General features: G+C 45.5%; 2 protein-coding genes across 3 annotated transcripts in view; one reads left to right on the top strand and one right to left on the bottom strand.

Annotated features, from left to right (window-relative positions):
* ELP1 (elongator acetyltransferase complex subunit 1) overlaps window positions 1–5,306 on the top strand; it is a 30,760-nt gene extending 25,454 nt beyond the window's left edge. Inside the window, exons 31-36 of the mRNA XM_063422265.1 lie at window positions 35–148; window positions 794–905; window positions 2,038–2,165; window positions 2,564–2,718; window positions 3,698–3,776; window positions 4,781–5,306. Coding sequence (XP_063278335.1) covers window positions 35–148; window positions 794–905; window positions 2,038–2,165; window positions 2,564–2,718; window positions 3,698–3,776; window positions 4,781–4,848 — 656 coding nt within the window. The 3' untranslated portion in view covers window positions 4,849–5,306. The remainder of the gene's footprint in view (window positions 1–34; window positions 149–793; window positions 906–2,037; window positions 2,166–2,563; window positions 2,719–3,697; window positions 3,777–4,780) is intronic.
* Window positions 5,307–9,298: 3,992 nt separating this feature from the next.
* On the bottom strand, window positions 9,299–21,091 carry APTX (aprataxin). 2 transcript variants are annotated; one of them, XM_063421503.1, is made up of 8 exons: window positions 20,799–21,091; window positions 19,613–19,749; window positions 18,860–18,906; window positions 16,853–17,164; window positions 15,382–15,441; window positions 12,318–12,544; window positions 11,393–11,496; window positions 9,299–11,087 (listed from the first exon to the last, which is right to left on the bottom strand). In XM_063421503.1, exons 2-8 carry the CDS (start codon window positions 19,740–19,742, stop codon window positions 10,933–10,935), a joined length of 1,035 nt encoding a protein of 344 aa, XP_063277573.1. In that variant the 5' UTR covers window positions 19,743–19,749; window positions 20,799–21,091; the 3' UTR covers window positions 9,299–10,932. The 2 variants fall into 2 exon arrangements, with proteins under 2 accessions (XP_063277573.1, XP_063277574.1); XM_063421504.1 differs by lacking the exon at window positions 20,799–21,091 and adding an exon at window positions 20,657–20,722.
* Between the last annotated feature and the right edge of the window lie 163 nt (window positions 21,092–21,254).

Raw genomic sequence — 21,254 nt, 5'->3', positions numbered from 1 at the left:
CAAATGCTTAAGTTTTGATTTTCTTAATGATCAGCTCAGAAAAGTCAGCTGATCTTCCTAGATTCCCAGAAAACAGCATTTCTTCGCCATAAGAGTCGCCTGCGAGTGGTGCGAGAGCTGAAGGAGAAGGCCTGTGAGAACCCACAGGGTTAGTATTGAAGTGCCTATGACTTTCTCCTGCATAAGAAACTGTGACCATGTTTTTGTTTGTGGTTTCTGCTTGCCCTGATGGAGCTGTGCTCTCCTTTAGCTCCAATGGGATCTACAGCAGTAAAACAGCACCCTTCTCAATCCTCCCTCACTCCATACTTGGAGTGTGGTTACTCTGTATTTTCAGCTCTTCTTTGGGTCACAGCTTTTGCACAACAAAAATGCACCTGAAAGCTCTTCAAAATGACATGCCATTGTCTCCACAGTACCATCTTGGCTGGGTGAGACAGTGCTCAGTGTGTCTGTCATGCCAAGTACCTATAGGCATATTCACCTGCCAGCTCATGCAGGCTCAGGGAATTTCTCTGAAAGCAGAATGCTGTATCCTAGTCCAGATCTGCGGCACTGAGATTGTCATCCCTCTGATTGTGCTGTTCAGTATCACAATCCCCACCAGGGTGGAGGAGCAGTGTTCTCACAATTACTGTTCTTGTGTGCTGGCTCACTGGGGAGCCATAAAGCTCCAGAACACCAGCAGGTAGAATGAATCTGTGTAGCCCAGCAAGCTACACAGATCAGTCAGAAAGCTTGAAATAATTCTGGCCGTTTTCCATCCTGTGACAGTTGTTACCATGTTTTGCAGATTATGAAGTCCCAAATTGCCCAGAATTGGAGCTTTTCTCTGAAACCAGCAGTGTTGTGACAGCCAGTGACATGAACAGCAAATACTCACACAGCAATTCAAGAATATCAGCGTAGGTATCTGCCTTCAAATCAGGTAGTGACTGTTCTGGCATCAGCATTCAGGAGGTTAGCTTGCTCATGCTTGACACGCTCCTCCTTGCAGCTGTGTGTGCCTTGGAGCTGCTTTAATTACAGGCATTTCATGGTTATTTTAACTATCATGGGAACGGAAAGAGCAGGAAAAGCCAGAAGCTGCTATTGCAGCAGGAACTGGGTGCCTGGCAGAGGAGCTGAGAACACAGACTGTGGGTGGGTTCTGGCTCCATGGGTGTTGGGCATGTGGCCAGAATAGCTGGCTGTAGAAAGCCAGACACAGAATGCAGGCAGAGCCTCTCAAGCATTACCAGCTTGTGCGCATGTCTTGTGTTCTTTGGCCCAGGTTTCACACTTGGTGCGTGGGAGTTGCTACTAAAGCTCATACTAATGTCTTCCCACAGTATCTGTGGGCACTGTGTTTGAGTGCTCTGAATAATACGAGCTGCAGTGTGGGGTCTGTAACAGGCTGGTGTAATCTGTGAGACCACTTCTGAATTCCCTGGCTGAATTGTGGAAGAATACAGTTGTAGGAAAAATGTGAACATTTTAGACAGGTTTTTTTGTGGCCCAGATGTAAACAGAAGGAGAATGCAGCCTTAGTATTCAGTGTCAGAGTGTGCAGATCACTTGGGAACATTATGCAAGTATGTCTGGTCTATGAATGAAGTTGCTTTCCTGTGATCATGGACAGGAGCTGGGCAGGCTCTGGAGATGGCAGAATCTGAAATGTTCACAGCCAAGTACAGACTCTGGCCACCAGTGTTTTAAGTGGACCTCAGCTTTGCCTGTTAGTGACTACTGCTTTGTGCTTGGAGCAGCCCCTGCTTTGTGTTGTAGACATGCTTTAACCTTGCTGGAACATGGAGCAGTCCTTTTTGGAGCAGAGAAACAGCGCGACTCCTGTCTTGTGTTTCAGACCACTAAGGATATCGGTTGAGTAGCACTGAAAACTGTCACAGCACCTAAGGTTACACACAGTCCTCTATCACTGGAGAAAGCAAGGACTTGAGTGACAAATTTCATGCACACTGTTGATGTTCATTCAGACTTAACCCTGCTAACAGCTAATCCTGTTGTGCACACTGTAACTGGACATGCTCTTTCCAGGCGATCCTCAAAGAACCGACGCAAGGCGGAGCGTAAGAGATACAGCCTGAAGGAGGGGAGTCCTTTTGAGGATATTGCCCTTCTGGAAGTCCTGGGAGAGAGCGTTCGCGCTGTTGAGACTGTGAAAGGTAGGGCAGTTGGTGATCTTAATCCATGCTGCAGCTTGCGAGGATGAGGACAGCTAAGGTAGTGTGCCCCCTCTTGTTCTTACTGTGTATGCTGGGGAGAAGAGCTGCGTGGTCCATACAGCCATCTGTGTTAGACCTTGATTTATTTAATCTGCCTCTGTGCTCAAAACAACATGTGAGCACTCTGCGTTTGAAGTTGGGGGCAGAGAAGAGAAGCCTTCTCAGTGCCACTACAGATTTGTCTTCTTTTTGTTCTTGGACGCTGTAGGGGCTCAGTAAGAACAGAAGCAGTTCTAAGTTGCTGCTCTCCTTCCTGTGTGCTGATAGCAAAAAAATGCAGCTGTTTATGTGGTATACCTGTGTTGATTGCTATTTATTGCTTCTGTTCCCTCCTGCAGGAGAGATACACATCCTTCTGAAGCAGCTTGTGCTCTTTGCGTACGACGAGCAAGCTGGGGCACTGCAGCAAGTCCTCGAAGAGGTTTTGCAGTTGATGGAGACCTCAATCCCAGAAATCTGGACTCCAGACCTGCAACAGAGCTCTGCCAGCCTGGTCTGTGCTCATCTGCAATACCTATCACACTCACTAAACAGTATTGAGTATTTAGCAGTATTTTGCATTCTCCAGCAAAGAGCATAGAATCCTTCCATGGATTTCAAAATAAGGGGTTTTTTTTCTGTTAGAGAGTCAGTAGACATTCTGGGCAGGACCTGCTGAGTCAGGACACTCTAGATAGGTACACCATGTGTAGCCTACAGTGTTCCCTGCACTGGATGCCACATTGGAAGTGATGAGGTCTTCTGAGGCTTGTGTTGCCTTGTCCTAGTGGTGAATTGTTTTTGTAAGCTCCATTTTAAGCAAGTTGTAGAATATGGGAACACTCCCTTCTTTTCTAGGCCTATTAGTAGAAGTGTAGTAGAGCAGTTTTTGCCCAGCCTGGTCTTGTGAAGTGAAAAGCTACTGGATTGGTCAATTTAATCTGATCCATATATCATAAAGAGTAAATCAAAAAAAAATTATGTCAGGCTTCTAAGCCTCAGCTTAATGCAGAATAAGAAAATCACAATACACCCTTCCACATTGAAAAAGTCTTTATTTCTAAGTGGTTTCTGAGCATTTATGGTGAACCCAGTGCCTTCTCCCTAACTGATGATTAGCAGGACTCTTAAAGACAGATTAAAATTGTTCTGATGGGGAACAGAGACTCCCAGATGAACTTTAAATATTGATGGTGCTCTAATGAAATCAGTCCTGCTGAATCATGACATTTATGGTGCTGTGAAGAAGTAGGTGCTGGGATAAGAATTCTATGTCCTGAAAAGCTGTTTGAAAGCAGTTCTCTCTTTGTGCCTCTGTGCTAAACTTTTTTGATATATTACTGGACTTTGATCACACTGACCACACTTTGATCCTGTTCACTTTCTACTGTGATGTCTCCTGTTTTGGGACAATAATAGCAGAGTTTGCTTTGAGAGTATCCTTGCTTGGGCCTTGCTTTTTCAGGTTGGAACATGACTATTTCTTCTTACAGGTCTTGGGACCCAATTCAACTGCTAACAGCATAATGGCTGCCTATCAGCAAAAGAGGATGATGCCTCCTGTTGTACAAGGTTAGTTGATGCTCTGATGTAAGTTTGAGTGTGAAATGTCAGGAAGGTTAGTGAGCTTGGAGGCCCTCCAAGCACTGCTACCTGCCACAAGTTGTACCAGTTACTTGGCTGTGGTGGTTCCTTGCTTTTCTTTATGGTGTACTATGCTGCCTTGTGGCAAGTGAGCAACTTTCTTAACAAAGTTTTTTTGCTCTGAATTTGTGTGCAAAACTGTCTCAGTTTAAAACTGTCTCCTGTGCTAAAATATCTGAGCTGCTCCTGGGTTGCTGTGTGTGTAATGTCAGTCTGTTGTGAGGTAATTGAAAATCTGATTTCTTAAGGAGTGTGTTAGATAATTGTTCTTGTAAGTTACCTGCTGAATTTATCTCTCTGGCTTTGGCAGTCAGGCTGGGCTCTTGACCAGACCAGGCTACAATCTGTCGTGTCACTTTGCCATGTTAAAGTCCTTGCAGTGAACACAAAAGTAAGGCTGAATGACCTAGCAAAGTGTGGTCCCAATTCCCCAGTCTTCCGTCTTCCCCCTAGTCCTACATCCTCCTTCCCTGCTAGTCCTGAAATTGCCTGGGAAATCCTCTATTGAATCTACAGATGCAACCTGTCTCTTGCCACTTTCCAGAGCTGGCTTCAGAAAAAGCCTTGTGCCTCTTACTCACTCCAAAAGGAGCCAGCTTACTGTGGTGCATGATGGGCCAGTGACAGGTAAATGAATGGAGTTGTGCTTTGTGCCACTAATGGCTGTGGCTTTGTGCCTGTGCCTCCTCGTTCTGACACTTTAAATATTGAGAGAGGACTTGATGTGCCCAGAGGTTTCCTAGTGAAAACAGTTTTTCTGAAGCCACTCTCCTATGCAGACTGATGATCAGTCACTATAGGGAAATTGTAGATGTCAAGAGATATCTCAGCATTCTTTGATGTAAGAAAAGTGAACAAAGTAGTTGACAGCTCTTGAAGAAACTATATTGCTGTTACCCTCTGTTCTGACACTTGTCCCGTTTGCCTTTCAGATCCAGAAGTACTGGCTCCACCAAAATTAAATAAAAATCTACAGTGGAAACTGCATCTTCTCCAGTAACCAGAAGCCAAGGAATCCCTGTGGACTCGGAACTCTAACTTTCCATATGATTTCCATATGATTATTGTGTCTTTGCAGAAGCTGTTGCTGTTCTGTTGTTACTAATACACTGTTCTTGGGGCTGTGCAAGTGAAGGGTCCCTCCACCTGGTGCAGCTGTGACTGTGACACGTTTGGTGTCACACTTACAGGCACAGCCACTCACGTCCACTGCAGAGGTGGCTTGTGAGGCTGGGGAGCAGAAGGATATGCAGCTCTGAAAGCTCCTCCCACTGTTCCCCTCTTCTGGATGAAACAATCCTACCAGAATGGATGGGTTACCTTCTCTGCCATCCCTCCCTCCCAGACCTGACCTGCCATAATGACAGGTCGCAGCCTGCTTTAGAGAACTCACCTGTAAGACTGTACCAATAGCAAATCACTGTAGTTGCTAAATGAATTTTGTGTTTTCTCTGCTGAGTCTGCGTGTTGCTGATAGCAGATTTTCATCACTGCTTTGTTACATCGGAGTGAATCCTGCAGTGCCAACAGCCATTGCTGTGTTGAAACTGGGCCCATTCACACCAGGGAGGTCTTGGACAGAGGAAAACACAAATAAAAGCAAGGCAGAGGTGTCGGTGTCATACTCTGCTGGGTAATACTACCGTAATTGTCTGAGATCAAAGAAGATAGACTAATGCTGCCTTATGGCACTGACAGATCAGCAGCTGTACCCTGATAATACTGTGCAGTATTGCAGAACTGTGTCATCTGGAAACTGGTCTTGTATTGAGAATTAGGCTTTACCCCAGCATATTTCTGCGATCTGATGTGAGAAGTAACAGCAGCAGTTCTGGGAGCAGAGGAAGGAGACGAGGCTGGAAACCCTTTCAGTGATAGCATCATTGTCTTGGTTAGTTTTGGCCTGGCAGCTGCAGTGTTCAGGCCATTTCTGTGGGGTGCTGCAGAAAAACACAGCACAAACAAGGTGCTTTATGTCGATTGGAGGTGTTTAGTGGCACAGCAGCAAGCTGTGTTCTGACTGCACATGAGCATGTCCAGTGCTGCAGGTCACTGTTTTTGTGTGGCAAAACTCCATCAGACTGGGGTAGCAATTTGCTCTTGCACTGTATGTTGTGCTGTCCTGGACTTGCTGGAGGGCAGTGGTAAAAGTCTTGTCAGTATGAAGTTCTGTAGGAACTTTCATGAACATGAACTTTCATGTAGAAACTTTCGTTTCCAGTTGTTCTGAGTTTCATGGCCTGTTGTGGGTTGTGTGGGGATGATTTAAGCTTTTTGTCAAATACTCTGACTACCCTGGAAAGAGATTCTCCAAGAGGAAATAAAGCCTTTTGAGATGGCAAAACACATGAAAGACTTTACATGGCAACAGTATTTCACAGGATCTGGGTCTTCAAAATGGTAGCAGACCATAGTCCATGGTGAAATACAGAAGCCATCTACTAGATCTGGAGAAAGCGTTGATGAGAGATTGTGGCCCTGCAACTGAAATGTGACACTGATACCAGTAATTCCTGACATTCCTAAATCTGATGCCAGGAAATACTGAGGTCTTCCACAACATAATTTATTGTCTAGAGAGAGAACAATAGGAAAGGTAAAATTGCCACTGGCTTACTGAGGATTTTTGCTTGTGCCTAAATATGTGTATGATTTCTTTTCCATCACGGTGATGGTGAAAACCAAAGACTTTTGGGTTAGGTGTGCTTTCTTGTTCTCCCATCAAGGCAAAACCCCTTTAAATCTGCCATCCAAGTGAAAGACCAGTCTTCTAAATTATTTATCACTGAATTCCTATTGTCTTCCCCTACACCTTTCCCCCCGCTGTGAACTTGGAGTAAGGAGCAGTAGAGCTGGGAGCAGCACCTGGTGTCAGTGAGCCTTGAAGGGGGGATGTCCTGCTTCTGCAGTTGCTGAACCTTCATTTATTCTCAGCAGCAGCTAAGAGTGAGCTTTCTCTTGATTTCTGCTGGCATGGTTTTTTTCCTTGTTGGTGATGCATGTAATCTTGAAGTATTCTCAGCTTTAGTTACTGTCATTACAGACATATTGAATTTGCTCTTAAAAATTCTGTGGAGGCTCCTACAGAGTTACCAGGAATGGAAGTAAACCATTAATGGAGAAATATGGAGTTAACTACAAAAATGTCTCAACCTCAGAGCAAATGTGGCTGTATGAAAGCCTGTTTCTCGTTACATGTTTTTCACCTGTCTGCTGATTGGCTTCATTAAACAAAAGGAAAAGAAATCCATTAAGTTCTATAGGAACTTTCATGAACAGATCCACAAACAGTGGAATAATCTGTTCATTGGACAACAGATTATATTTTGTCAGATTGGCAGTGATAAACACACCTGCAAAATACAAGTGTATAGTGCTATGTACAAGTGTTCCTGGGTATACTTCAATGGAGTCAGAATCACAGATCTTTGCAAAGAGGCATCCCTGCTCTGGGAATAGATGAGTTAAGACCCTTGACTTGTCTGCAAGGTGGTCATGTTCTCATTCTCTTGCCTTGGAGACAGAATATTTTTTTCCTTTTGGGAGAAGCAGAGATGAGGCTATAGTCAAATATTCTGTAACTGCAATTGTAAATGGAGAAGAGGGGGAGAGAATGACTTGTGTAAATGAGTATTGAGAATTGCAAAGAGCGGACAAAGGCAGTGGGGTTTTCATAAGGATGGAACAGAACTCTTGCACCACTCTTCCACCTGCTTGGCTGCAGGGGCAAGGGTCATCTGACCCTCCACCTGATAACCTGTCACCCCATCGGCCCAACATCAGCCCATGTAAATTCCTTCACCATGTATCTCATGGCACATCTCATGGAAGGTCCTTCACCATATCTCCCTTGGCTTTAGGCCTCATTCCTGTAACAATATTACAGAAGATTATATAGTTTCAGAAGAGATTTAATTACAGCCAGGAGTGGAAGGGAGATGGTTTATCATCACTGGCTGTTGAGTGTTAAGGTTATGCTGCTATTCTGAGGCTGTCTTCCAACAAAGATGTCATACTGGTTGCTCAGTCTCCTGTATGGACTTACTAGCTGTAGATGAAAGATTGGAGGAGGGCTGTGAGGTCCCCTGCAAAGCCCCATGCGAACTAACTTGTGACAATGTCTACGTTTTCTGCCTTGGTTTCCTTCATGGCCTCGAGGCTACCCCTATAGGTGGCTGCCCCTTGTTGGCTTCAGAGCACTTGTGCCCACTGCTGCCTTCCTGCAGACCTTTCCCGTACAGTGGTGACCTCACACAGCGAGTGCTGGACATGCTGCCATCCCTCCCTCTGGGGCTGCTGATTTACAGCACCATACATAGGCCTGTCCCTCTGAATCGTGCTCCGCATCTGAGTGAGTGGCAACCGTGACTCATGTGCACGCTGTCCCATACAGATGGATTGCAGGGGTCTGTGCTTCCCTCTGACCTGCCCTGAGAGGTACTAAAACCGCGACTCCCAGCCAGCTATGATGGGCCATGGGCCATAAGCAGTGCATTTCACTGTGAAGAAGCATGGCTTCCCTTCCTGTGTCTGGACCAAGGCCAGCATCCCCACCTGGCCTTGGTCCAAATTAGCTCCTGTTGCAAAGCACTAGCACTTTACCTCTAGAGAGAGCTCAAGCCCTAGTTTGTGTCAAGAATGAATTCAGTCTGGCTGTGCTTTTGTCATTGTTCCTTACTCTCTTTTACTTTGTAATTTAAGGCATATTATTACTGATGTCAGCAAAAGCTGAACTCTGACTGGTGTTTTAAATTGGGCCATGGCCAACCCTTCACCTCAGTGTACCCCATTCTGGTGGAAGGTGAATGGTTTAAAAAAAGATTTTGCACAGTCCTGGGAGAACAATAAATACTTTAAAGATGCAGAAAAGTGGAAAATGGCAAGGTCTTGCAGAATAGTTTTGAAACAAGTAGAGAACACAAAGAGAAATCTTGAATCAGATACTGAACCTGGCATTTGGCAATGTTCCGTGTTTTACTGAAATTAATTAAATCAGCTAAAAAAGTGTCCTTTAGATGAACTTAGCTCATTATCATGTGAAAACCACATCTCTAAAGCTTAGATTACTTCCAAATGAATCCTATCTACTGAATACACACAATAAATTTGAAATGCCTTGTACCTTTAGATTGAAGGAGGCAAAAGATTGTCCAGTAGCTACCTGAGCAGGCAGGTATTTAGACATCAGGTAAGTGCAGACTTAGATATTTCGAAAATATCTTAGGTACAGTGCTTGGCTAGAACTGGGTGTGCTGGCTCTGTGGATTCAGCACCCAGCACCCACCTCTGCACAAGCACGAAATAAACACAACCCTCTCTGTGGACTGGCTTCTTGCATACCAGGTTGAAAGAACACATGAACACATTTTTTGGGGACAACTTTATGACAGGAACATCTTTATTCTTTTCCAGCAACATCAACTTACTATCTGCCCCATTTGAGTGGGTACAGCAACATGCTGCTGCATGGGAGGGACAGAAGAAGAGGACACTCTCTCCCCACAGAATGTGTTATTGTTAGGAGCAACTTTGCTTGTATAGCAAAAGCTCTGTGCATGCATACTGAAAGCCATTTCACCCAGAGGGCATCTTAAGTCAAAGCTGGGCTTAGGATGAAGTTGAACTGTACAAACCAGATCAGGACTCAAGAGATTTTTGTTAGTACTGTTCTGCTGCTTCTGGAAGTTCACATCTTGACAACAATCAACAGAGCATTAGAGACCCACTAAAATCCTGATTGGAGAAACAGGGCAGGATTAAACCACAGAATTTATGTACCAAACTCAACGTATGCAGACAAAAAACTGCAAACCTTGATAGTTCTGTGACTCTGGGGAGCAGTAAAGCTGGTAATTGTGTATTACACATGTATTTCATATAAAAATGTTTAAAAACATCCTGGTACCCAAAAGAGATTGTTTGCCCCACTTAGAGCCGGAGCAGTTGATGTCCTGGCACCCTGGTGAGGGGCAAAGCCCACTCCACAGCTGAGGGGCAGTTCAGCAGCACTGAACTGTCAGGGCTTTCAGTGGCACAGCCAAGTGTGGATGATCAGCTGCTGCTCCTTCCTCTCCACTGACAATACATTCTGTCAGCCACACCAATGCTTGCAACATTAACCAGTAGGAGGAACTTCAGCGGTAGGCAGAAAGCATCAAGAGAAAGACCTCTAAACCATTGTTTCTTTCTCAGTAGAGACCTAGATCTGGGCTCAGTTCAGCTTATGAATTAAATCTTTTCATCCAAACGAAACACTTCACCCAGACTTCAGTTCACTTACATTAGTGTGGCTGTATCACAATAAACCTGCAACCAAAAAGCTTCCATTTCAGAAGTCACTTTACATTTTTAGAAGGGAGGAAAAAGAGGGCTTGGTTTTTGATGAAGCTGTTACTAAGTTAGTATGCTGCTGTTTCCAGACTACTTCTCCCCACATTACTTTTGTCATTCTACCGCCCATGCCGGAACCTCCGTGCTAGCTCTGATTTCCCGCACGGGCGATATGGCGAGGTACACTTCCCCCGAGCCGAGCTGCGGGCGGGGTGTCCCTGAGTTCTCGGTTCTGCGGCTCAGATATCTCTCTTCGGCGCAGGCAGAGGGCACGGGTTAAGGAAGGGAAGTCTGCAGTCTCATGTCCAAAGAGTTTATTCTCTGAATCGGAGACAGACACCCCGAGCGGGGCGCGGCGGGCTATACACCGAAGGGTCGGACGAACGCTCACTTCCGGCCAGTGGCGGGGAAGCGCGAACGGTAAACAAGCGTTTTGGGGCCTAATGGGGAACTAGTGAAGGGAAAACAAATTATACAGACAAATGAAAAATGGTTCAGAGAGAACCGTCCGGAAAAAAGTCGGGGATTACCTGACTGACAGTTACGGGGAAGCAAACAGCTGTTAGGGAGAACCTCGGGACTGAGACTCAACAAAGGGCACAGAACTGTCTGGCAACCCCGAAACTCAACAAACTGCGACTTGAACAGACTGCAACATCATTCCAGTTAATAAACATACATTCCCGTTAACATTTTGCGGTTTATGTGTTGGCTTGAAATCTGAAGACAGACTGGAAGATGATTTTTTGCAGACTCATTTTGGCCAATGTTTCCTAAGATGTTCCTTTAACTGTGGGATTGTGGACTGCTGTTGTTTGCAGCGATGGCATCTGAGAGGAAGTTTGAGAAGTTCAGAGGTGTGGTCTTTCACCATCACTTTTCCCTTGCTTCTTACCATCTCTATCACATCTGGGGATAAAAATAAAAAAGACCATAGGTATTGAGACCACACAGCAGCATCATGAAACACATGACACTGCAAATCTCTGTGCACTGTTGGGAATACACAGTGTGTCATTGCTGCATTCTAATTTAAACCAGACACAAAATCTGTTGAGTTTTACTCAGTGCTACTCCTCAATATCTTAAATTAAATAAAACCTTTAATTTACTGCAATAAAATTTATACCTTGCACATTTGTTTGGAAGAAAATCCCAAAGCCAGAACTTGCAAGCAGAATTATATGTTATGAAATATTTTTTCTAATCATTACCTTGAGAGTTTAAGAAGTAGTCTGTAGTGAAAGAATTCCAGTGCTTTTTGGTTTTCAGAGCTGGAGAATCAAAATCCTGGCTGATTACATGCAAATGCAGCTGACTGAAAAAATATATAATGTAGATATGAGATAAGAAGGTTAATGCTCAAAGTTGTTTTGCAGTTGCATCAGTTGCAAATATGATTCAGCAGAGTGCCAGCCTTGTGGGTCTGTCCTAACTCTGTGACAGAAGAAACACAATCTGTTCTGGAACACTGTCTCTTGCCAACCATTTCACCCATAAACAGTCACAGTCACTAGTCTGCATATTCCATTGGCCCCCTCACTGCAATCTACATTCCTGCTAATTTCCAAAAAAATGGAGACAATAGTGTTAGCAAACCAAAGGTTTATTAAAGGTTTAATAATAAACCAAAGTTTTATTATTTGTAGAGTGATTGAATGGGACTTGATCAGTGCTCAAAAGCTTCCTTCATGAACTGGAGAACAACTGACTGCAGTATCAACAGGCCCTTGGACACTCCAAGGTCTGGACTTAGACACAAGGCTCAAATCCTTGCTTGTTGCTAGGCAGGACTTGGCAGGTCTAGGAGTCAGTCTCTAATCCCACACGGACGCCCTGGGGGGGGGATGCCCTCGTATTGGCAGCAGTGCTCCTGTCACTGAGGCTGGACCACAGGCATGCCACACCCCAGGCACCAGCCTCTGCTGGAGAAGCCCAACAGGCATTTCCCACCGTGCCAAAGACGCTGTGCATCGGGATCTGTACAGCAGTGGGGCCAAGGACTGCACACCAAGCTGCCTGTACTGGTGGGGAGGATTGCCTGTTCTTCAGCAATGCCAAATCTCCTCATGAATTTAGCCCCAAATCTGTGTAACTAGAAGAACAGCATGTCCACCACATTTCTCCTGTAGGTCTTACCTCATAGAGGGGATAGCATGGTAACCCAGTTTGAACTCCAGGCTCTCTCTGGCAGGGCACTGTTCAATCATTTTTTGCCCAACGGCATGCATATGTTCCAAGAGTTCAAGGTGGTCCCTGGTGACTGACTTCAGGCTTGAAATGGGGTCCCATGGTAAGATAAGCCAGTGGTAACGTGCTTTGGGATACTTATCCTTGATGACCACAGTCTTTTCGTCTTTGTAAACCTTGCAAAAACAAAATAACTACATTACTTTCTGACTGAAAGCTAAATATACTATTCCTAAAAGCACTATATTTAGTGGAGAGCTGCTATCCAGTGAGAACTTTTGCTGGAATTAAGTTGCTGCAGGATAAGCACCCTCTTCCATAACATATACCAGGTAGCTATACAGAAGTGTTCCAGCATCCTTTTTCATATACTTTATTATAAAAGCAAAAAGCTTTCTAATCTTACTTTGCAGTAAGTGAACCATAGCTACACGTGTATATGAACACTTGAAAATCACCTGGACTGAGATACCAGTGAGGCCTAGGGAACTCTACTTCCATCAGGCTACTTTCAAGTTCTGTAGTCACAAACTACAGAAAAAGACTACTGTGCTCAATACAGAACATGTAGGAATGCCCTGGGCTGCAGATTCTGGAGGGAAGCACGAATCTCAGACGTGCTACCAGCAGTGTGCTGCAGACCTTCACCAGCATTACAAAAATATTCAAGTCTGGGCTATTTCAGTTCATCCTACCCAGTATGCTGCTTTATAAGATCCCTCACAAGAAGGAGAACAGATCCCTGTCTGTAATGCCTTTCTTCCTATTTCCATTTTGTTTTGCCTTCTGCAACAATTCAATGTGGCTGAGGAAGAGAAGTGGTTGGGAAGCTTGTCGACAACAGTGGGGAGAACCCAGCAATAAAAAGCTGCCAGACTGTGACACAGGAACTGTGTATTGCATCTCTGGTCTCTTGGCAGTGCACCTGCTGATGAGAGATGGATGATGTCTTTGTCACCTTTGCTAATTATTCTTGTACGTTTATATACAGATCAGTCTTACTGAGGAAGATGAAAGTTCTTTCAGCAGCAAGGTATTTTATACATAAATATTAGTGTCTGTTCCTGCGCCAGTAGGAAAAGAATCACTGTCAAGTCTTTTCAGAAGAAAGAAGTATTTAATATTTAATTAAAAAGAAAATATAGGAGTTCTATTGTTTATGCATTCATATTGAAACTACAACAACTAATAAAGCTATTTTATTAAAGAACAGTTTTAAAACCTGCTTACATTTTGGGTCAATAAAGCCCTGTTTTGCTAAGTATATGGAATTCTGCTTCAGGGATAAAAAAAAAAGCTTCATGTTTAAAGTAAGGAAGAATTTTCATAGTTTTATCACTCCCTATAAATAGACTCATTTGAAAGTGCTGGCAATTCTAGGACAATGGGCATCCAGCTCTCCTGTAAATCTATGCAGTTCAGCACTTCACACTTGAATTGAAAAAAAAGTCAATCAAGAAATAGGAGCCTTCTGTTTAGTTATCAGCTAAGTGAGGAACTGGCTCACAGGCTGGGCACAAAGATTACAGTGAATGGGGTGACATCAGACTGGAGACCTGTCACTGGTGGGGCTCCACAGGGCTCCATCCTCAGCCCTGTGCCCTTCAACATCTTCATAAAGGAAGAACACAGAACTGGAAGGAATAGAAAACAAGTTTGCCAATGACACTAAATTGGGAGGAACTGTCAACTCTCTTGAAGGCAGGAAGCCCCTGCAGAGAGACCTGGACCAATTGGAGGGCTGAGCAGAAGTTTAACAAGGGAAAGTGATGGATTCTGCACCTGGGACAGGGCATCCCTGGACATAGAGAGACTGTGGGGAGCCAGAGTCTGGAGAGCAGCTCCATGGAAAGGGATCTGGGGTCCTGGTCGGTTTCAAGTTAGTCACCTGGCTGCCAGTTAGCAGTGCCCTGGCAGCCAGGAGGGCCACCTGTGTCCTGGGTGCATCAGGCACAGCATCACAGCTGGGCAAGGGAGGGGATTGTCCCACTCTGCACTAGGTAGCCTTACCTGAGTGTGGGGGGCAGTTTTAGGTGACACAGCAGAAGATATAAAGCTCTTAGAAAGTGTCCAAAAGAGGGCTAAGAGGATGGTTGAAAGGAAACCATATCGGGAACAATGAGGTCACTTGGTCTGTTCAGCCTGGAGGAGACTGAGGGGAGACCTCACTGCAGTTACAACTTCCTTGTGAGGGATCAAGAAGCAGCAGACACTGATATCTAAACTCTTATGACCCGTGACAGGTCTTGAGGAAATAGCCTGAAGCTGAGACAGGGGAGGTTTAGGCTGGACATCAGGAAAAGGTTCTCCACCCAGAGGGTGGCTGGGTACTGGAACAGACTCCCAGGGAAGTCATCATGGCACCAGGTCTGTCAGAGTTCAAGAAGCGCTCTCAGGTACACGGTGTGATTTCTGGGGATGTCCTGTGCAGGGGTAAGAGTTGGATTCAATGATCCTGACAGGTCCCTTCCAACTCAACATACACTATGACTCCAAATTATTTTCAGCCTGACAGTGATCATCACCTGAAGGGGCCCAGTGAGACCAGGGGTCAGATCCTGTCAGCTTAATAAAGGTGTGAAAGTTAAGAATTTGCTGGAAACCAGGAAACTGCACTGCACCAAGAAACAAGGAAGTGCTGACTGCTGGAGAATGGGAACCTCCATGGCTTGCTCAGCTTCAAATGATAACCCCATTTTAGTTGGTTTCCCTGAGGAAATAAAGCAACTGCACAGCTCACCTGCTCTCCTATCAACCTTTTTGAAATCTGTTGGCCAAATCTCACAATACAGAGAGCTCCAAGATAATTAAGACATTGACACTCTGCAAAATCAGTACAGTAGAGACTCCCAAGTTAGTGTCACTACAGAGAGAGATGCAAGTACATTTCAGCCCTTATGCAGGACTCCACTGATTAATCAGATTGTTAAAGCAAATTGCAGAAGGAAGAAAGCAAGCTCATTTAGCTTTGCTAGACAGGATCTACTGTAAAGTACAAGTATACAGCTCTCACCTGCATTTTTGGATCTTGCATGGAGCTCTTTAGACCCTGACTCCAGTGTCCTAAATGTTCCTACAGCACAGAATGGGAAAAATGAATTATAAGACAATTAAGCATCCAATTATACATTTTAAAGAACATTCATTAGTATACAGCACTACAGTTAACAGCTGGATGACAATTAAAAGAAAAATATATAAATATAGAAGCTCAATTATTTCCCTTCTATAAAATGCCAACACACCTCCAACTGCCCCCAAAAAGCTACTTTTGAAAACTTTGAAAAAATACTGTAGAGATGGAAAGTTCAGTCTTCCAAACATTGGAAATTTAAAAACAGAGATCTATAAATGTGTTCAAATTTAATAGTTTACCTGCACGTGTCATGACACAAGGCCCTCTGCTTCAGGGATCACAAGAACCAAAGAAAGATCAAAGATCTCCATTAGCTGTCCTATCCCATACTGCTCGGCACAGAACAAAGTCATTGCAGTGAGTGGCCTTATCCTTACATGTATTGATTTTTTTTGTGCAGTGGCTTGTACAGAAGACAAGAAAGGCACAGGAAGATCAAGCCAAAACAAGCTATTTCTTAACTTGGCTACTGAACACCTAAAAGACGGTGTGCCTTGAGTGCACCTTTTCCAAAACAGATGTTTTAACTATTCAGATGAGCAATGATATTCATCATATTAATATCATATAAAGGAAGACATTCAAACGTTATTACAATGCTGGCAGGGAAAAGGTGAGTCGTCATGTCCCTGCTCATTCCACCACAAATCTGGTCCTAATGTGACTAGCTCAAGTCCATAACTGAAGTAAGTGGTTAACTCACAGCAATCTGAGATTAAAATTTTGTCTTAAGGGGTTTCATTTCTGTGCCTTCTCCTCCCACACTGCACTAGTTCCAAATGCATTAAGACCTTTTATTTTGACCATGTCACAGGGCTAAAAACTCCCTTTCAAAGATTCTGGCTGGTGACATTCATTAATGTAAAAATGGTTCTGCCATATGGAATGAACAAAGCAGAAGGAGAAAAAAAGCCCCATGCAATTACAAACTAACTAAAAACCAGAAAGGTTCAGGTTGTTCTGTTCTCTGTGCACTTGCTTTTAGATAACCACTCAAGAGCCAGGACAGTGTCCTTGGGTGACTCCAGCTAAATGGAGCTCACGTGGACTGTCCTTCTAGCAGAAACTGCAGCAGAAACCAGAGATTAAATCCTCATTTGCTACAGGGATACCCCCTCACACACACCAAACCCTCAGGTCAGGTGGGAATGGGTCCCAAGTAACTTTCCAAGGGTCTGGGTGATGTCAGAAGCACGTAACACCTCTTATGCTCCGTATACTTTGAGGATCTGTGTTCACCTGAGATGCCTGCCACCAGCAGAATCCACATTAAGTAGAAGACCATGTCTCCTCATGGAAGAGACAACCCCAGGAGAAACAGCACAAGTATTAATCCCAACACACTTGCCTTTTCATTCGAAGTTCTTTCAAGTGTAGAGACACTGGTATTGCTTAGCTTGGGATTTGTAGAACTGCCTTGTGTATCCCCCACCTCCAACTTCATTGTTTTTCTGGGCACAAGCTCTATATCATCATTCTCACAGGACTCCTCATGTGGCATCTCGTCTGTTTTTGGAGCAGTTTTCCCAGACTCTTCGGCAAATTGCACCGTGTAGGGGTAAAGGTTATTCACAATATGCAGAACTTGGCCTGGCTTCATTTTCACCACTTCATCCTTACCAATATTCACAAGATCAATACTAGTTGGGTTGACCCCTATCTTCCGTAGATAGAAAAAGGAAAAAAGAGTAGGAAATTATGTTGTAAGTGGAATCACCAACTTCTGCTCAGTTCTTCTCGAATACCAGTATCCTGGAAAGCAAATGCATTTTGTATTCACTGCCCATCCTGTCCACATCAACCTGCTTTAACAGACCAGGCAGTGCAGCACTGTGGACATCTGTTTCTGTCCCACTCTTGCAGTCACAGCTGTCAGCAGACAACCTCAGGCCTCGAGTCACAGAGAGCCTGGGTCTGCAGCAGCTACAGAGTTACAGCACAACTTGTGCTGCACTTCTCTCACAAATTAGCAACTTATTAAACCATTAGTAACAGCAGCAACTATTTCTGAGGAGTAACAGCAGTTTCAGTGAATTATTTTAGTGCAATCACACTGTGGTGTAGGCAACCTACAGTGATTGCTTGATAGATGGATTTTGCATCATCATGTGGGTGACCCTATAAAAATTAGGAGTCTTCAGCAAACTGCTTTTGGTTAATGCTTATGCATTAAACAGGCTTTAGGAAATCAGCTCTCTCCTGTGACTGATGAACTCAGACTGTTTCGTTAGCTCTGTTGCTGCCATACCTGCATGCTTCACAAGATGGTACTATACTTCTCACTTGGTATTCACTGCAATGAAGAACACAATTGATTCCAAACAGGATCTCTTCAGTCTACAGCTCTGCAGTTTCCCTCAGGTCAAGGATGCTTCCCATCAGTGAATAAAGTATCAAACAACTGATCACTACAACCTTGTGCCACACACCTCTCCCTAGAGAGCAACTCTTCAACAGGCAGTGAAAACATGCTAGCACCCACCACCAGAAAATATTCCCAGTTTTGAGATTCCAGTAACACAATATTCAAATTATGACTAGGGCTGATTTCTGTGAAAAACTGTCTGAGATATCTCTGCCAGATTCATCAGATACCACTGAGGTGCCTGTGCTTATTGGGCTCTGGAGAGAAGATGTTATCCCTTGGTAGGTAGAACACGCTGTTGTGTTGTCTGCACAGGCTGATGCTGTGGGCACACACACAAACATCAGCAACACAGACCTTTCCCTTCACATTATCTCAGAATTTAAAAAAATTAAAATTAATTCACATAACTGAGTTAAAAATTAAAATTAATTCACGTAAGTGTGAGGGAGTATGCCTGCCTCCATCCATCTGGTAATATGAGCATTTCTGCAGGGTTGTCTCACATCTCATCCCTTCCCAAAAGTAATCATATCTCTGGCTCTATCAGCCCACCAACAAAAATCTTCTACAGCTGCATAGTCCCATCAACACAAGAACCTCAATCTCAAACAAAAGGCTGCCTCAGCTTATGAAGGTTAAGGCTCAGGAGGAAGATAAGCAAGTTTAGTAGAAGAAGTCCTAAGTCTCTCAAATGCAGCACCTGACAGAACTGACTGAGGACTGACAACAGCATTCCCTGATGCCGCAGGAGTCTGGCTGTCTTAGACTGGAGTGTATCTGGAAGGAATAGTGCAGTCTTTCCCTGAGGTGCATAAAAGAAAAAAGCTCACTTCTGAGAGCAACTTGCTGTAACCTCCCTTGGTGGTAAGAAAGCTTCAGATCCCTCAGACCCAGGGATCAGAATCATCACTCAGAGCATTTGTGAAGTGAAGTACAGCTGTCCCAGTAAGTATCAGAAATACTGTAAATCCATGCATTAAAACATACCTGTTTAACTGTGACATACCCCTTGTTACAGTCGGCTTTTAACTGAACTGGAAAAGAAACAAAGTGTCACAAAGCAATGTAAATAAAAATAACTCTGCTGAACCACCCAACGCAGAAAACACTTCTCTTTTTGAAGGTCTGTTTCTTTCTGGAGCTGATCTTTGTGAATTTATGCCAAGAATATTTCTGCCTCATCTCTTCCTTCTACGACCACAGGTAAAAACAGAGCCAACCCATACGCTGAGCCAAGGAATTACTTCAGAACAAAAGTGGATTCTGTTATGTCTTACACGTGTTCTTGACATTCTTACCAGCCCTCTCTGACAATAAGGCATAGAGCAAGACTGGGTCCAGAGGCACGGAAGGCAGAAAAGATGTGCCGTATTGTATAGGTGACAAGTATTTTCATATATCCTCCAAGATCATATTATTTTTTGTATAAAATAAAAGTCATGCTAAAAATCAGCTGGTGGAATACTAGGGAAAAGTGGTGCTCATGAAGCAGTGATGCAGACGTGAAACACAACTGTGGGCCTGGGAACTCACATTACGGTATAATGCTTTAGTTTATGGAAGTGGACATCCTATCATTGAGTGTCTCTGATTCTTTAGGTTCCAGAGATCTCCGTAAGTGCTCATTAAAAAGGCTTGATGACTTCAAGAACCTGGCAACACTGCAGACCACACAGAAGAACAAGGCAGCTTCAGCTTCTGCTGCACACAGAAAGCAGGATTTGCGCTAAATCACCTTACCTTGCTGCCGTGAACACTTCTTATCCGTTATCCCAGTCTCTGGACCACGCCCAATTACCACAGCTTCCAAGTGTGGCAGTTTCACTCGCTGAGTGCATTTCTCTTTCCCCACGAGCCAGCACACACGCATCTCTGTGCTGCAGAGCAAAATAAACAGTGTGTTACCAACGCGCCACTTCCCGATGGGCCACCTTCCTGCGGAACAGGGCCCATGAATTCTCTTGCCAGCCCATCCACTAGCTGAGCCTGTTCTGCTAACTTGGTTGGTGTTTCTGAAATTCAAGGCAAAGCATGTCACTAGCACTTGCATAACCTAAGAGCAGGTTGCTGTTGGAAGGGCAATGCTGTTTTCCCTCCCACACTACCATACATTCTCACCTCCACGAACCATATACAGGAAAAATTGATAGCATTGACAGTTCCATCTGACAGAAGAGCCTAGCAACAAGATAGCTCAATTTTCTTCCCACTGAATCAGAGTTCACTGGAAAGATTAACTTAACCACCAAAACAAGAGAGAGCAGCAGAAGACACGAGATGACGAGGGTCGGGATAGCTTCATCCAGCAACAGTCAGCATACGGATCATGCTATGAAACCTTCAAGTTTACACTAATTTGACCCTGGACAGCAAAGATCCCTCACCCTCACCCTGCCTGGTACTCGGCGCTGTTTCTCTCAGCTCTCTGGTGGTGAGCTTATTCCGGCAGAAAGCAAGGCTCCGTCCCCAGTATACCAGCGGCACTGTCACACCCATCCCCACGGCACACCCATCCCCACGGCACACCCATCCCCACGGCACACCCATTCCCACGGCACACCCATCACCATGGGCACACCCATCCTCACCGCACACCCATCCCCACGGCACACCCATCCCCACGGCACACCCATCCCCACGGCACACCCATCGCCATGGGCACACCCATCGCCACAGCACACCCATGGCCATGGGCACACCCATCCCCACGGCACGCCCATCCCCACGGCACATCCATCCTCACGGCACATCCATCCCCACGGCACACCCATCCCCACGGCATACCCATCGCCATGGGCACACCCATCCTCACGGCACACCCATCCTCACGGCACATCCATCCCCACGGCACACCCATCCCCACGGCACACCCATCCCCTGGGCCCCGTTCCCATGGCAACGCCGGGGCGGACCCCATCCCCCTTACCGCGCGAGGGACGTTCGCGCCGCCGCCACTGCAGCCAATCAGCTGCTGCAGTGCGCTCCCACGTGACCAGATAGCAGCTCCCGCCGCGGCGCGTGACCCGGCGCAGGCGCACTGGGCCGTGCACACAAGGGTGGGCGCTGGGTCCTGGCACAGGCGCAGTAGCGTGGAGCGGGCCGGGCTGCCTGTCAGCCTATGCGGTGGCGGAGCCAGGCCTGCGTAGGGTGAGGGGGGAGAAGCGGGGAGCGGTGCCGCGAAGGCGGCGACCGGGCCGGCGTCCCGAACCCGGTGCAGCTCGGTGCCTCTGAGGGCGGGAGCTGCCCGGCGCGCAGGCGCGACGCGAGACGGACACTAGGCAGGGCGGGAGCCACCGCCCGCGCGGGGCGGGGCGGAGCCCGCGCTCAATGCGTGTGGCGTAGACGCCCGCTGATTGGCCAAGTGCCTTCGCCTCCCGAGCAA

Source organism: Prinia subflava, chromosome Z, assembly GCF_021018805.1.
Source record: "Prinia subflava isolate CZ2003 ecotype Zambia chromosome Z, Cam_Psub_1.2, whole genome shotgun sequence".
NCBI lineage: Eukaryota > Metazoa > Chordata > Aves > Passeriformes > Cisticolidae > Prinia > Prinia subflava.
The sequence above is the reverse complement of the archived record's forward strand: the minus strand, read 5'-3'. Positions and strand labels throughout refer to the sequence as shown.

Coding starts and splice junctions, on each gene's coding strand:
- APTX (XM_063421503.1), bottom strand. CDS start 19,742: ATGCGTGTGTGCTGGCTCGTGGGGAAAGAGAAATGCACTCAGCGAGTG. Junction 11,497..12,317: donor CATGCTATCCCCTCTATGAG/GTAAGACCTACA, acceptor ATATTTTTTCAG/TCAGCTGCATTTGCATGTAA. Junction 11,088..11,392: donor CTACTTCTTAAACTCTCAAG/GTAATGATTAGA, acceptor TTTTATCCCCAG/ATGTGATAGAGATGGTAAGA.